This window comes from Crocodylus siamensis, chromosome 4 (assembly GCF_052110815.1).
Source record: "Crocodylus siamensis isolate JL-2025a chromosome 4, ASM5211081v1, whole genome shotgun sequence".
In the NCBI taxonomy this organism is placed as follows: domain Eukaryota; kingdom Metazoa; phylum Chordata; order Crocodylia; family Crocodylidae; genus Crocodylus; species Crocodylus siamensis.
The window spans coordinates 85,027,947-85,044,044 of NC_143398.1; the positions used below are offsets into that span (position 1 = coordinate 85,027,947).

The 16,098-nt window shown below is 42.2% G+C and overlaps 1 protein-coding gene across 2 annotated transcripts in view; it reads right to left on the reverse strand.

The window, feature by feature from the left end:
• EEA1 (early endosome antigen 1) overlaps positions 1-16,098 on the reverse strand; it is a 114,582-nt gene that overhangs the window by 76,133 nt on the left and 22,351 nt on the right. For both annotated transcript variants that reach the window (XM_090042682.1, XM_090042681.1), the window contains 3 exons: positions 5,271-5,398; positions 787-841; positions 621-686 (listed from right to left, as the gene is read on the reverse strand). In XM_090042682.1, the coding sequence (XP_089898808.1) occupies positions 621-686; positions 787-841; positions 5,271-5,398 (249 nt within the window). The remainder of the gene's footprint in view (positions 1-620; positions 687-786; positions 842-5,270; positions 5,399-16,098) is intronic.

Below are 16,098 nucleotides of genomic sequence, written 5' to 3' on the forward strand. Positions count from 1 at the left end.
GTTCTGGTGACTAGTCTTCTGATTGCATGGGAGTGACAAGTCTTACATATCATTCATCTGGTGCATATGAATTTTATTGGCCCTCTGGACAGGGATAAATTTCACCCAGCGTGCATATTTCTGAGCTTTGTATAATTACACATTGAAGTAACTTACCATATGAAGATAAGTTAGAACACGAGAACTTCCACTAGCCAGTTAAGAGGGTTCAGACTATAATTAATTTTTTTTGCTACACAAGTTAGGTTATATGGGATTTTATGGTTTCTTTTGTTTTTAATTATACTACTATCCTCCGAAATATGTTGGAAGCAAAATCTTACTACAGCTTCTAAAAGATCAGCTGAAATACCAGAAGGTTGTAGATGACCACACTGGAAGGAAAAACCTGAATCAAGATTACATGGCATGCGTTAGAGGGAAGGAGCACTAAATACATTAATATCCCTTTAGTCTTAAAACCCAGAAATGACTGTCAAAAAATGGTTTATTTAGAATCAAGTTATATAATTACTGAAATCAGGCCACGTGCCTCACAAAAAGGGTATTAATCTTCAAATGCCAATGTTGATAATTAACTGCTTGTTGTAAACCTGCTTCAAGTATTTTAAAGCAATTACTTGCTGCTGCTGCCCTTGCACCTTTTCCAGTTCCTTCTTCAATTCTTCTGAGTACCACCTTTCCTCCTAGAGGAAGGAGATGAAAAGCACATATGGTAAGTGTACAATTTAAGCTTGCTAATACACTTCACAATTTGAAATAATGCCAGTAAAAGCCTTTTCAAACCTTAAGTGAAGTTTGCAAGTCTTGGATTTCTTGTCTGAGTAGTGATATTTCATCTCTGGATGCATGTAATCCATGGAGTGGAAAAATGAACAACTAATGGTTAATGACAATTAACAACTAGCAGTTCATTAATACATATAATACCACCTACTAAGAACTGTCTTTACAAAACAGTCATACAGAACCTCATGCCAATACCTTAATACACTCTTAAATTTCTGAATTTTGGAACTAAAATTGGATTTAAGTCAACCATTATCTAGCTTTCAAACTAAGCATCTAAAATACTAAGACATCAAACATGAATAAGTGTATTTCAATCTAACATATCCATGATGCAAAATATTATTTTCATGAAAGAAATGGGAGGTTTTTGCAATTCCCTTAAAATATTAAATTATATTTTTACAGGACAGATCAACTACACAAATTCAGAATTGCAAAACAATGCTTTAAACTATTTAACTGTTACAAGTTTTGTTCATAAAAGGGGCAGAATAATTCCCATTCAATTTCCGTATCACATAAAGGAGCTGCACTAGAAGGTAGAATGCCGTCTTATTTCTTCTGAATGGAAACATTATATAGGATCTCACTTGCAGAGCGATTCAACATACACCACAGTTCTGCTAATTTGAAGGCCTGCTGTTTAAAACCGGGAGTCCATTACTCTCAAACTTCACTCTGGAGCCTGATTTTATAAGTCAAGGAGGAAACTGAGATCTGAGGCTAAAATACCTCCTAAACTTCTAATGTCTTATGCCTGCTAGCTGAATTTTGAGGATCATATCCCACCACTGAAACACAGCATGTGTGCATGCATAATACAGCAGTTATTATAACAATGCCAACATCTCATCATTTTTGGTTTGTACAAAAGGAGCGCCAAGAAATTCCAATCACAGTAGAATGCACTATAGTACAACTGAGTCAAGGCAAGTTTAAGTAGTGATTCAATAGTTGTATCCATTTAAAGCAACAACAGGATTCAGGAGTTTCTCAGCTGGAAACGTTTAACTAACATTTTTACAGATGTATGACTACTATGCCTCCCCCAAATCACAGACGTTTCCACATTTCCTGTATGAAAAATGATCTTCGGGGTGGGGGGGGGAAGGGTAGCTTATGTCTCTTGGGAAGGAATTTACTCTACATTGGTGAAAACCACTTACGGCATATACATACAGTACCATCATTTACTGCTCCACAGAGCATTATGCTCTAACATGCCACATCTGCTCTGCACACACTACCTCAAATCTGAAACAAAAGAGCCACAAGGCACTGCACCTGCTAGCTAATTCAGTCTCTGATTAGCACAAGTGCAGTGCTGCATAAAACACAGCTCCACCCCTCATTTTGTCTGCAGTACATATGGAAAAATGTGCCATGTTTGAGCACACCACTGCCTGGAGAGGTAAGCACATCTTAAGATTTTTCACACTTATGTGAGAGGAGACTACTGGTATAGTCCTACCAGTATAACCTTGCTAGGCAGCCCTTTTAAATGTTAACAAGGCTTTATATTAGGAGAAAGTGTCTATACAGGGTGTTAGACCACTGTAACTAAACTGGTTCATGTTTACATCTTAAGATGACAAACAAATGGAACATCTTCCCTGTGTAAATATTTCCTTAGACAGGCAAGATGTAGTTAAATGGTATTGGAATCTGGCCAGAACTACATAACAGATGCTCGAGTATTGTGAACTGTACCATATGATCCTTAATTATTCAAAGCAGTGAAGAGCTGTTTCATATTTCACCCCAAAATGGTACATTTTAGCAGAGAAAATGTTATGAAAAACACTAACAAATACTTTCACATCACTGGAAAGCGGTGAAGACAGGAGGTTAGAATGTCAGTTCCTCTGTAATAGTTGTCTTTGATAGTGAGAACCGAAAAAGTTAACATAGATGGTTAATGAAATTAAAAAGACAAGCAAGCAATATTCAAGGGACATATCTAGTTTAACAAACTACAGATTAACACAGTTGTATACATTTATCTTAAAAGTGTTCACTTTTTAAAATTTTCTGTAAAACTCTGATCTAAAAATATACAATGCTATCAAGAAACGTTGAAAATGCCACAGTCGGGAAAAAATAGCCCTTTTTTTTTTATACAAGAGTTCTCATTTGACTTCTTCCACTTACAGAATGATCTCGGCCTCCAACCTTGTTCAATTTCTTACTGTTCTTAACATGAAAGGTAAAGCGAAGCCAAACTATAAAGGATAACTACCAAAGCCCTGAACAACTTATATTCCACCAGCTAAAAGTCTGTGTGGATGGGAGTTATACAGTAAAAACTATTTGCTTAAATTAATATGAAATTATTTGTTTAAACTCAGATGAAACTCAACAGTGACAAGTGCAAAGTCCTGCGTGTGAGGTGGAATAACTGAATATACAAAAAGACTAGGGAATAAATGGATAGACTGACAAGAAGGACCCAGGGGTTAGAGTAGACCATAAGCTGAATATGAGCCAACAGCGTGTTTCTGTTGCAAAGAAAAAGAAAGGGGAAAAAAGAAGGGCCAACAGCATACTAAGCTCTAGTAGCAGGAATGTCGTTTGCAAATCAAGGGAAGTGATTCATATTTTCTCTTCAGCACTAGTGGGGCCATACTCAGAGTACTATGACCCATTTTGGGCCCCACTTCAAGAAGGATGTGGGCAGATCAGAGAGTTCAGCACAGGGCAACAAAAATGATTGGGGCATGGAAAGTATGACTTACAAAGAAAGGCGGAAAGAACTAGGGTTATTTACCCTGGGGAAGAGAAGGAAGGGGGGGATTTCATAACTGTCTTCAAATACCTGAAGAGCAATTATAAAGAGGATAGAGATAAACTATTCTCTGTGGCCATAGGGGACAAGACTAAGAGCAAGTAAAGTGAGGACATTTAGGTTGGAGATTAGGAGGAACTTTCTGACTATAATGGTGGTTAAATATCAGAGCAAGCTACCTAGAGAAGTTGTGGAAGCTCCATCCCTAGACATTTTGTCCAGGGTGCAAACCCTGCTTGTTATTCCACTAACTGCATGAATATTCTTTGACCCAGTATGATCTAAATATCTCTTAGGTGATTGCAAAAATGGCATCACCCCCACTCAATGAACCTATGCGCAGCATTTATACAAACGTCACAAAGAACAATACCGGTTTATTTTACTTGAAAGCAAGCAAATTAACTCACTTTGCTCACTTTTCTTCCTTCCCAGCACACTCAAAGCTCAGATGTAATCTGAGTTTTATTCTGTGTTTTGTATCATCACATAGAATTCACTGTGTCCCAGTCCCTCCGTTACGCAGCTCCACTAAAACAAGTAGTTGCTAAGGGAAGGATTTGTCCTAAATAATCTTCACTACTGGTAATAATTAGAGGTTAAAGAACCCAGCTTAACTCAGAGCATATTGAATTAACAAGACTGTCACTAGAAAGTAAAATGAAAAGCCTCTCCCCCTCCTCTTACTTGTAAATTGGGAATATTGATAAGCAGATGAAAAACATGGAATTGCACACTGCCAGTTTTACAGATCCCCTTTAAGAAGTATAAACCCACACCTGAAACTGCACTTCTACCCAAAAACCTAATTCTTTCTGTTGCGGTTTGTTACTTCCCAGACATTAATTTAACAGAGAAAGGTTGTGCAGTTTGTACCTTTGCTATACTGGCATCACACTCTTCCAGGCTGTACATAGCTACATTAAGCTGCTTATATTGCCTCAAGTGTGCAACCAAGAGAATCATGCAAACCACAAAGTAGAAGCAATACAGGTTATAACAGCTCGCTATATGCATTGACAAGGAAACATAATGGAACAACTGGAATCCCACATCTCTCCCCATCAAAGACCAAACATAAGCATGCAAATACAGTTTCTGGGAACGTTCAAGCCACACACAAAGAGCTGCCCCAACAACTGTTGCACAGAGCTGGTAAAAAGCTACCTACCACATCGAACTTTTATCAAAACCAAAATGCATCTTTTTAACCAAAAAGAAACAATTATTAAGAAGGTCTCTCAGAACCAGTACATAATGTTGGGAGGACAGATGGGAAAGAAATACCCTAGGACTACCCAACAGCCTGCAATTAGGGTACTTACCCAAACAAGGTGTACCTAAACCGGCAAGGCCCTCCCTGTTAACCCTCAACAGAACGTAATATTCTGCAACCTCAAAAATAATGGAATTGTTTTCTAACTAGCCATACTGCTACTATCAGATAAGGCTGATGCAGTTAGAAAATGATGGAATAAACAACACTACTACATACAATTGATTTTCATCAATTGCTAGGACAGTATGAGACAACATAGTATTAATTAGTCTTTTACTTGCATTTAGAAAAGGGGCATCAAAATGTAAACAGTTCACTGGATAATTAACTGTTCAAATTAATACAGGATTCAGCATAATTAGAGACTATTTACCACTGACACACAAGTGTATATGCAAATGAATGCCGCTCCACCTTTTGGGTAATGGATGACCTTCTCCTCCATGGCTTGAATCGATGCCAGATTCATGAACTGCTTCATAATGCTTGAAGAGTTCTTCAGCAGATCCATGAGATTTCATACACAGAGGACAAATAAAGCCCTGTTAGGGGAGGAAAAAATATGTTGTGTTTGGCTTTTCCCATACTACTGATTATAAGACTTTCACCAATATCATTTAACAGGACAAAATACTTAGGAAAGTGTGTTGACTCATATAAAAACATATTTTAAAAAAATATCCGAAAGGCCTGCACAAACATTCTCTTCATTATTCAGTGCTGTTTTCCAAAAACAACTATACCATTTATAAATATTACTTCTTTAGCTAGAATATTTAATTCTATTAAATTAAGTAAGAAAACTAAAATTTCTTTACAAAGAACTCAGCCACTATATTTCAAAGTGTTTGGGGGATGACTATGTTAAAAAAAGAAAAGACTACATGGAAGTTCCTTCAAAGGAACAGATCCCTCTTCTAACAACCTTTTTTTTAATTTTGAAAAACTGAGACCCTCAGAAAAGCCCACTCATGGTTCATGATACCCATATCAAGTTCCTGCTTTTTACTGAAATACCTGACGGCTTGTAACACTAATAGCAAGGAAATAGAGAGAGGTATGGAATTACTTCTAGTTTTATATATATTGATGAAACCATAAGCAAGCCAGCTAGAAAACCACCTCAAGCAAATTTATCTATTTTATATAAATAAATTAGTATCATCCATTTAAACTGCAGAATACCTACAGCAGACATACAGTATTGCTTTTTACTTTGCCTGTACTCAATCTATTTAGGTTAGTTAAAGTAATTGCCATGAAGTGACCTTAAACAGTTTACAGATTTCCAGACTAGCCTGTAGCACAGTAACCACCTCAGTTTAACTAGAAGCCTATTAACTTGAGGTTAAAGAATCTACAGTAGGTAAATCCTCGGCGTTTTGTATTTTTTGACTCTATAACTTTGTATAAGCAAGATTAAAGGGCTCTGCCTTCATTCTTCACATGCATTGGTGTTTCAAAACACCCACTCTTCAGTGATATATAGGTGCATCTACATATGCCAATTTAAAGGTGCTTTTTAGCCCAATTTAAGGCACATTAAGGACATACGTCTAGTGTGTACATGCTTAATGAGCCTTAAAAATGGTGATTTTAGGCTATTCATGCCTAAAATTGATACCTGCATAAAGCAGGTATCAAATTTAGGTGCAAATGGCTAACTTGCATTGGCACTGTGTCCACTGACTTGGAACTAACTTGAGTCCCAAGTTGGTCCACATGCTCACGTTAAGGCATATTAGCTCATGCACGTGTAGACGCTCGCCTAAATTGCCTTAACATACATTAGGCCAGGGGTAGGCAAAATGCAGCCCACCAGGCCAGTCTATCCAGCCGATGGAACCCCTAAAAAATTTAGAAAATTAATATTGATCTGCCCCTGGCTGCCCATCGTGCGGCCCTTGATGGCTTGCCAAAACTCAGTAAGCGGCCCTCCGCCCAAAATAATTGCCCGCCCCTGCATTAGGCAAATGCACATTAAGTTTAAGCACACATAAAAAGCACATGTAGACACGCCCATACTGTCATAAGCTATAATTCTGTATTTCAGCCTTAACATTGCAAACTTCACTTGCAGAAATTGGAATGTTCCTGCAAATCTTACTGATAAGTTTTTACATATTTTTTCCTCTTTTTTCATAACAAAATTAGCATCTATGCTCCATTTGCTATACCATATAACAGGATTAAAAACAGGCACGCTGACGACTATATGTTATGCGCAGGCTCACAGGCTGACATACAACAGTCCATGGACCTACTCTTGTCAACCAGTGACAACTTCAGACTCTCTATCAATACGAAGAAGACCTAAGTGATGTTTCAACCTTCACCTGGCACAACATCCCAGGAACCATGCATCTCAGTTATAGGCCAACAGGCCAACAACTGTTGATGGTTGACAAGTTTGTCCATCTAGGCAGCACACTTTCCCATGCTGTCCACACTGACAACTAAGTCAATGCAAGACTAGCAAAAGCCAGCATGATCTTCGACAGACTCAGTAAGTTCATCTGGGATCATAGAGGCATTAGAATGTCAATAAAACTGAAGGTTTACAAAGCCATCATTCTCCCAACCCTTCTATATGCCTGCAAAACCTGGATTGCCTACCAACGTCATACCAAGAAACTAAACCACTTCCATTTGTGCTGCCTGCAAAAGATACTAAAGTGGCAGAAAAAGATCCCAGCCACCGAGGTGCTCAGAAGATCAGCTCTCCCCAGTATTCACACTCTACTGAAACTCCACAGCTGAGATAAGCCAGTCACCTTTTGAGACTGCCCAACACAAACGGCAAACTGTCAAATGGAGTACGTTTTCACGGTGCATTATAGAAGTAGTACAAGGACACTCTAAAGGTGTCACTAAAGATCAATTTGCTCACATCAACCTGGAGTCGTGGGAGCAAATTGCTCATGACCATCCATCCTGGAGGTCATCAATCTAGAATGGAGCACTGGCCTTCGAACAGCAACGCACAGCAGAACCAATGAAGGAAATGTGTGGCCAGGAAAACGAAAACCTCCTATATCCAGTTGTGAGGGAGTGGGGCCTAGGAGTGGCCGTTAGGGTGGACTCAGCACCCTCAGAATCTCGCCCGCCACGACTTTGATGACAAATAAGTTGTATGGGAGGCTGCCTCTGTTCCCCTAGTTGATGGTACCGATGTTCCTGCCCCTACTCCGAATTGGGGTATCCCTATGCGCCCCGCCTTAAGGGCTCTGCGTGCCTCCAACCTCCCCTTCAGCATGCCCCAAGCCTCGCAGCTGTTCTGGGGGACGTTGTACGGTCCCTCGCCCCTCTGGTGCCCTCTCTCTCTCTCTCTTAGGCACCCTGGGCTCCTCGCCCGCCTGGCGCCCTATCTTCCAGCCCGCGCTCTGCGCCCTTGGGCCGGGCTCGCTACCGCCGCCCTAATACCGGCGCCCTTTGGGCCTGGCTTAAAGCTGCCGCCCTGTACTGGGTCTTGTCCCCTCTGGGGCCGATACCGCGCTCCTCGCGCTCTCTCTCCGCCCCACTCTGGGGCCTGATACTGCCGCCCTCTCTGGGGCCACTACCGCGCTCTCTCTCTGCCCCGCTCTGGGGCCTTACCCTCTCAGGGGCCGCTACCGCGCTCTGCACGCTAGGGGCACAGGCAACCGCTGCCACGCCTGTCCCCTTTACTCTTCTCTGGGTCCGGTTGCCCCCACTAGGCAAACCACCACCCTTATGGGCTGGGGTCTGCAACCCCACACACTGCGCCTGCCTGGCGCAATACGGTGCCTCTCCGGCACAGACAATAGTGCTCCGCTGGCACTGTGCCCCTACTGGGCACCAGGAACCCCCAAACGGCTGGGGAGCCCCCGTGAGGCCTCCTCACTCCCCTACAGCCTCACCCGGTCCTCCGGTGCAAACTGTAACATAAGCTCAAGCCACCCAGCTGTAACATAAACCACACAGAGTCTCTCTGCTCCAAACATAAACACAAGCCCCCACCAAGACTCTCAAGCCTACCTCCCTTTAGGGCGTTCTTGTCCCCCGCATCATCGCGGCCGGTTAGCGTGGTAAGGCTGCGACTACTAACTCGGGCCACTCAGCTCAGCCGCAGAGCTCCTGCGGCAGCCAGAAGGGAACTGCGAGGCAGGCTCCAGCCTAAGCTGTTTATAAAGGCCCGGCCCTGCCCCCTTCTGGCCATGTGACCCGCCTGGTCACCCTGGTAACCAGCACCTGAGCTGCCCGGGTGATTGGCAGCTCTGCCAATCACACTCGCAGTCACAAGGCACTTACGTGACTCCGTGACACCAGTCCTCATGGCTCTCCTGCCCCTGCTGCAGCAGACTGTTCAAGGCAAAGATCAGGATTATAAATGACCTACATATGCACATGATGTAGCCTCCACCCCCCTCCTTTCTCTTTCCTTTTTCTGTTTTATCTTTTCTTTTTCCTCCCTCCCTTTTTCTTTCCTACTTATTTTCTTTCTCCCCTCGATCCCCCGGATGTTGTCGTCTTCGTCCATGAAGGACAACAACGCATAACAGGATTAAATTAAGTTTAAGGCAAAGCTAATAGTATATCACCTAAACTGCATGTTGTGTTAAGCAGATCACTAATAGCATGGCACTCCCTCTCCACCCATCTATTACTTGCTATTTGTGACTAGTAAAACAAAAGCTTGAGTTTTTATTTAAATCCCAGGTTATCTACTTAGTATATTTATAAAAGATTGTGGAGGGTCCGAGACCACTGGACGGGAACATCTTAATTTAAGATCAAGATTATAGCAAAAAAACCTTTTCCTATTTTGTGAATATTCTTTTAAAAACATACGTTTAGAGAAAATAAACACGCTAGGTCTGTAAACAATTCCAAATGAACTAATCTCAATGAGCCCATTACATTCAAAAGTTCTCTTAAGATGTAATGCTTAAAAAAATGCTAGTGTTGAGAAGATATTCAACTTGATCGTATCTAAACCTACACTTGCCATGAAGGGTATGTGTAGACATGCTGTGCGCTCTCTCTCTCCTGTCCTAATAATTGATTCATCTGAAGCATTAAGTGGTATGTGAGTGTACTTTTCATTGTAGAATGGAAGAATGGATGTGATATTGATGCTGTGATAACAGAGCTGATAGCCACATAAAAGCAAATAATTCATTCTTTTTCTCTTAGCCTAGTCAACCAGCTGCCTTTTACAGCAGTATAGTTATATCAGGGACAACATATTGAAACAATGCAAAAGGAAGATTTAACTGCCACTTCCACTGTACAGTGCAATGCTCCAGGTTCCATCTCTCCCACATGTACCTAAATGCCAACTCTGAGATATTCTTTAGAATACTATGTTAGCATCTTGAATATTAGCCACTTCATTATAGGAACTGGATCAACTTTGAGAGAAGATATCAAACACTCGTGCACTGAACACAAACAGCAGCAACATAAAACAGATTTTCCAGTGAGGTCCAAGTTACTGAACTGCTGACCATGAAATAAACACAACACTCTGTGGTACCCAAATTAATTAGATTATTATGATATACATGTTGCATACTGGCAAAATGCTGGTGTTACAACTATAATATTCATTATAAAGTTACTTAGGTAAGCCTGAGGGTCGAATTCTCAGCTGGGTCAAACTGGCATAGCTCCAATAAATGGCCAACTCTGCTTTGGGGAAGGAATTAAGTCAGCAAGATCTATCTTTTTTCAAATTGCTCCCATGCCAACACTTTGCAAGATACTCTTCAGAAGCTGAAGACTTGACTTGAGCTATATTAATTTACACTACCTAAGACCATCCTTTTTTAGAACAGAGGTTAGAAATGCTTTCTAAATGGATTTCTACTTCAGCTGTAAACACTCAGCCTCTGATGCACCTTGGGAGCAATTTTTAAAATATATATATTTTTAATTTAAAGTCGTAAGTTGATGGGAGAAAATAGCTGGTTTGAGATGCTTACATGGGACGGTGAGGCACTTACATAAATAAAGGGCTGATTTTTATAAAATTAGCACACCATTACTTTATTTTTTATTTTATTTTATTTTTTTTTAGAGGAAAGTAGCCATGTACTATGGCATGCACTAACTTTTCCACACATACTACAGTTAGGAGTTGACATTTCATAAATTTTATCAAAATATTTATACAATATAGTAACAACTCACAAAAGATAGCAGTGGAGAACTGAAACAGACTGAACACTTTTTACAAAGCTAACTAGGTTTCCATTTATGCCTCTAAGCAATGGAGTGAGTTTGTAACACTTAGGCTAGGGACAAACATTACACACAAACTGGTTTAAATGATCAGAAACCGATTTAAACCTGTAACAGAACAGATGTTCATTGTACATAAACCAGTTTCAAAATGGCTGAAACTGGTTTGAGATTAGTCTGATACTACATTCAACCAGGTTTAACTAATTTGGCTCAAACTGGTTTATGCAATGTCTGTCTCAGACCCCTTGCTGGTTTAAGATAAACCAGGCACCCTCAGCATCCCAGCATGCTCTTTGAGCTGGGCAGGGCTCTATGCTCCATAACAGGGCTGGCTGGCCCCTCCCCTCTGCTGTGGCTGCAGCTAGGCAAGGATTTGCAGGCACAGTGTCTGCTTGGCTTCTCCCTGCTAAACAGGGATTATTTCCCCCTTGCCTCTGGCTTACACAGACACCTCAGCATTAGCTAACAGACCACATGCTGGCTATGGTCTGTGCTATGGGAAACAACAGGCAGACAGGCTTTTTAGAGCTAATCAACAGGTAGCTTACTGTCCTTCCTTGGAAGAGCTGTTTAAGAAGAGCTCCATTAGTTACTGGAAAGAGGCTTTGTTTTCTTAATGAATTGGTAAACACTGAGTTAAGGGTGATAAACATTTCTTGCTGGGCTGCTGGGGGGTGGTGGCAGGAATAATCAGAGCACCCTGCTGAGGCCTGGCCACACACCCCTTCAGCTGTGCCTTGTGGAAGCAAAGGGAGGGGCTGCTTTAGCCTCCTCCAGCTTCTAGCCTGAGCCACTGCAGGCATATGCCTGCATTTCTGGGATGTCTGCCTGGTTACAAAACTGATTTATCCTAGCCAGGTTAGACTAACCTGCAAAGACTGAATAAACTCAGGCTCAGGTTTTTCACATGTCTCTCCCTAGCCTTAATGATAGAATTTCTGGTGAAAATCAGAAAAGCCAGGAGCCTGCCTGTGAGGACACTCACTTGGAATGAGGGACAAGTATTTAAGTCCCTTTTCCAACTAAAACAGGCAGCTTTTAACCTACATCTCCCACTAAGTGAGTACCCAACTCACAAAGCCATGGTTATTCTTAGATAGGTGTCTTGCCAGGCAACAAATTTCAGGAAGTCTTGGTTTCATCCCAATACAGAAAAGGACTTTTTTTTTGGAAAGCTGAGGAGCTTTGTTGGAAATAGTTTTCCACTCAATTCAACTTTTATGACCTAAAATGTCAGTAAACATAATAACAAATGTCAATAACCACAGAGGCTAATTTATCTGCCTTTGGAAGGGAATCTTACAACAAAAAACTATTTCAATTCACCCTGTCTATATGTATAGCCAATTTTTTTGCTAAGATTTACTTGCAGCCTTACTAATAAATCCTTCAATCAATAAATATGCCCCTTTGGGCAGGGGGCTGGACTTGATGATCTCTCGAGGTCCCTTCCAGCCCTGATGTCTATGAAAATAGATATAATAATTGATCTACTTGAATTTCCTGGTGTCCTCCCACATAAAAAGAGAAAGCATTTGAGGCGATTCAAATGTAAAATTAATTTAAGCTTAATAATTATATTCTTGTGCATTACTGATGGACAGCTTCACTGCCACCGTCTGCCCACCCAGCAGCCCACCATAGTTTGACTGCGCAGGCAGCACCTACCAGTATAGCCAGGGTGGACCCCCGATGGTGGCAGTTGGGAAGCTGTAAGGGTAGCGCTTTGTGCCTGGTACATGGCATCATGCCACACCACCACCACTGAGGAACATTGAGGAGGCTGTACCCAGGTCAGTGCCTGGTGGCCCAGGAGATGCAGGTGATGGCGCTTGGGGCAGAGGGTGTGACCCCGTGCTGTGTGCACCACTGTGAAGGCCAGGTCTGACCTGGCCACCACTCTCCAGCAGGTAGAAGGAGCCGCAGGGCAGGAGCTGCTGCCCCAGTTGCATGCTCAGCTCAGTTCTGCCCTGGGCCAGCAGACACACTCAAACCCCTTCCCTGCCCCCGTCCCCCAACCTGGGCCTTTCTGCTTGGTGGGGCTCACATCCAGGACGGTGCCTCCACAACCCCTCTTGTGTGTGTCCCCATCTGAGCTCAGGGCCATTTCCCTCCTCCCGATCTGACCTTTGCTTCTGGGCTGCCCCAAGCGAAACCCCAGCCCTAATGGCTGAGAAGGCGCCGCAGGATCACCCCCTTGCTGGGAGGAGGGTCTCTGGGAGTCCTGGGCTGTGCTGAACCACAAGCAGGAGAGAAAAAAGTCGGGCAGACCCCAGCTGGGATCCCTGCAGGCCAGGGTGAGGATTTAAACCCCTCCCCAGTCATACTCAGCCTGCCAGGGTCTGGGCATGCCCTCCCTCAGCTGAGCTTCCCTGCAGCCTGAAGGGAAGGCAGGGCTCACGTTTGCACACCCCTGGCTTCTAGTCTGGGCCACTGCAGGCATGTGGCTGCATTTCCAGAACCAAAAGTGAATGCCTAATCATTTGCTTTTTGGTTCAATCTTCGCAGGTTAAACTAACCTGCAAAGATTGAATTAATTCAGGCTCGGGCTTTTTGAATGCCTGTACTTAACCTGAAACACCAGTTTCATGTACACAGTTTCAGTTTTAATTCACTGCAGCTGACAAATAGCCTGCTCCTGCCTAAAAAAGCACATGCTTCAGAATCAGTTAGCCTGTAGGGCAAAGATTGGCAACTTACAGCCCCCATGCACATTCTGCCCAGGAAGAGGTCAGATCTGACAGTCTGCATTACATGGAGGGTCAGGCAGCATACAACCACAAAGAGCTGCATACAGCTACATGGAGCTGCTCAGGCCCCTGCAGAACCATGTGCCTGTGCTTACTTCACTGCAGAAGGGCCAGGTATCTACAAAAAGAATAAGCACAGGCAGCTTGGGCACCCTAGGTGGCAGAGATTTGCTTTATGCAGCAAGACACTAAGTCACAAGCTCTGGCCTGGCAAAGTGTTGCCAATTCTTGTCCCTTGTTCTGAGGTGCCACTCTGGCCTAACTTCTGTCTGACTTCAGACTTACACAGCTACCCACTCATCTGAAATAGCACCTGTCTTACTTCTACAGTTACTCTTACTAAGCCCCTATTTTCACAGAAACACAAATGTTATGAGCAAGTTGAAAATTGGGCTCAGGGAGAAGCCGTAATTTTTGCCTAGAAACCATCTTTATTCCCAAAATGGGTTTTGTGAAAAACAATCCCATATTTAGCATTCATATTTGCATGGAAGTCAAAGACTTCCATAATTGTCACTAATGAATGACCATGAAAGCAGGTATGGTACACAAACATATTATCCTCAAAACAAATTCTAATGTGGTCTGATCACAGACCACCGACACAGGTCACAGTTCCTTGTAAACATCTAGGACCTGATTATATTGAGGATCAATATAAAGCAAGGTGACATGAATGCTTTTCAGAGCTGTAAAATAAAGAGTGGTTTCCTGGATTTATTTTTTGAACACTAACCAAGGCAATTAACTGAATTCCCAAGAAGTTCTCCAAAATGGATTAAACTACTTGCTGAAGCATCCCAAGGGTGAGCTAATGTATGATCATTTACTTCAAAAGGCTTATGTACTGACCAAAAAACTGCACTAGACTTTAAGTTAAAAGTACAGGCAAATGAGGTTAGGGACTGACAATGGATTCAAATCTATTCTTTGTACCAGTCAAAACACAACACACAAACTGATATGAAGGATAACAAAGTGGGGATCTTCCTAGACAATACATGTCCTGAGAGAAATGGTGTAAAAGACACTATTCAATATAGCTGCACCTACTTTCATTCTTCATCTTATCCATTTACCTCTGACTACCAAAAAAGAAAAAAAAAAATCTTACGTTTTACTCAAGTAGTACTGCAGACTCAACACAGCTTTAGAAGGAAGAGCTGGAATCTGTTTTGGCACACATATAAACTTAATCGTTAATTAAGATTTTCCTGTAGCTTTTGTATTACCATTGATGAGACGTGAGCCAGAAACAACTGAGCTTGAATTTTATCTGCCAGGTTCAATGTTCAAGACCTGCCAGCTAGAAGAAAGTAAACTCTTTAACTTGTCGACAGCTCATTAAGGAGTAAAAAAAGCGACAGAAACTTTGAAGTATATTAAATTAGATACTAAGTAGCAGTTCTGTAAAACTGCATGCAAGTAGGAAATTTGCTTTCATCAGGCATCCACCATCTTTGAATGTGAAGGCTTGGGTTCCAAGCTACTAAACACAATCACTGGAGTCCTGGTTGCTTTGTAAATGAAACAGATAAAGGGTCCCAAAGATGGAAGACACTTGGACTGTGACTGGAATGAATGGCACAGAGGCCTCGAGGTCACTAGCATAATAAAGCATGAACTAGCAGGGCACCACCCTGTTCCAACTTATAGGAGACACCAGAACAGCATCCCCCAGTACCATACCACTGCTGTAAGCAGCAGCAACAGCAAGGGACTGACATGCTCAATGCCTTTTTACCTCAGTCTTCACAGGTAAAGTCAGCTCCCAGACTACTGCACCAGGCAGCACAGTTTGGGGAGGAAGTGAGCAGCCTTAAGTGTTGAAAGAATGGGTTAGGGACTATTTAGAAAAAGCTGGACGTATACAACTCCATGGGGCTGGATGGGAGGCACCTGAGGGAGTTAGCTAATGAGATTGCAGAGCCATTGGACATCATCTTTGAAAACTTATGGCAATCAGGAGAGGTCCTGGATAACTGGAAAGTGCCCATATTTAAGAAAGAGAAGAAAGAGGATCCAGGGAACCACAGACCAGTCAGACTCACCTCAGTCCCTAGAAAAATCACAGAGCAGATCCTCAAGGAATCCATTTCTAAGAACTTGGAGGAGAAAAAGGAACAGTCGGCAACCTGACTGCTTTCTATGATGAAATGACTGGCTCTGTGGATGCAGGGAGACTGGCGTATGTGGTGTACCTTGATTTCAGTAAGGCTTTTGATATGGTTTCCCACAACATTCTCCCAGGCAAGCTAAGGAAGTATGGGCTGGATGGACTGTAA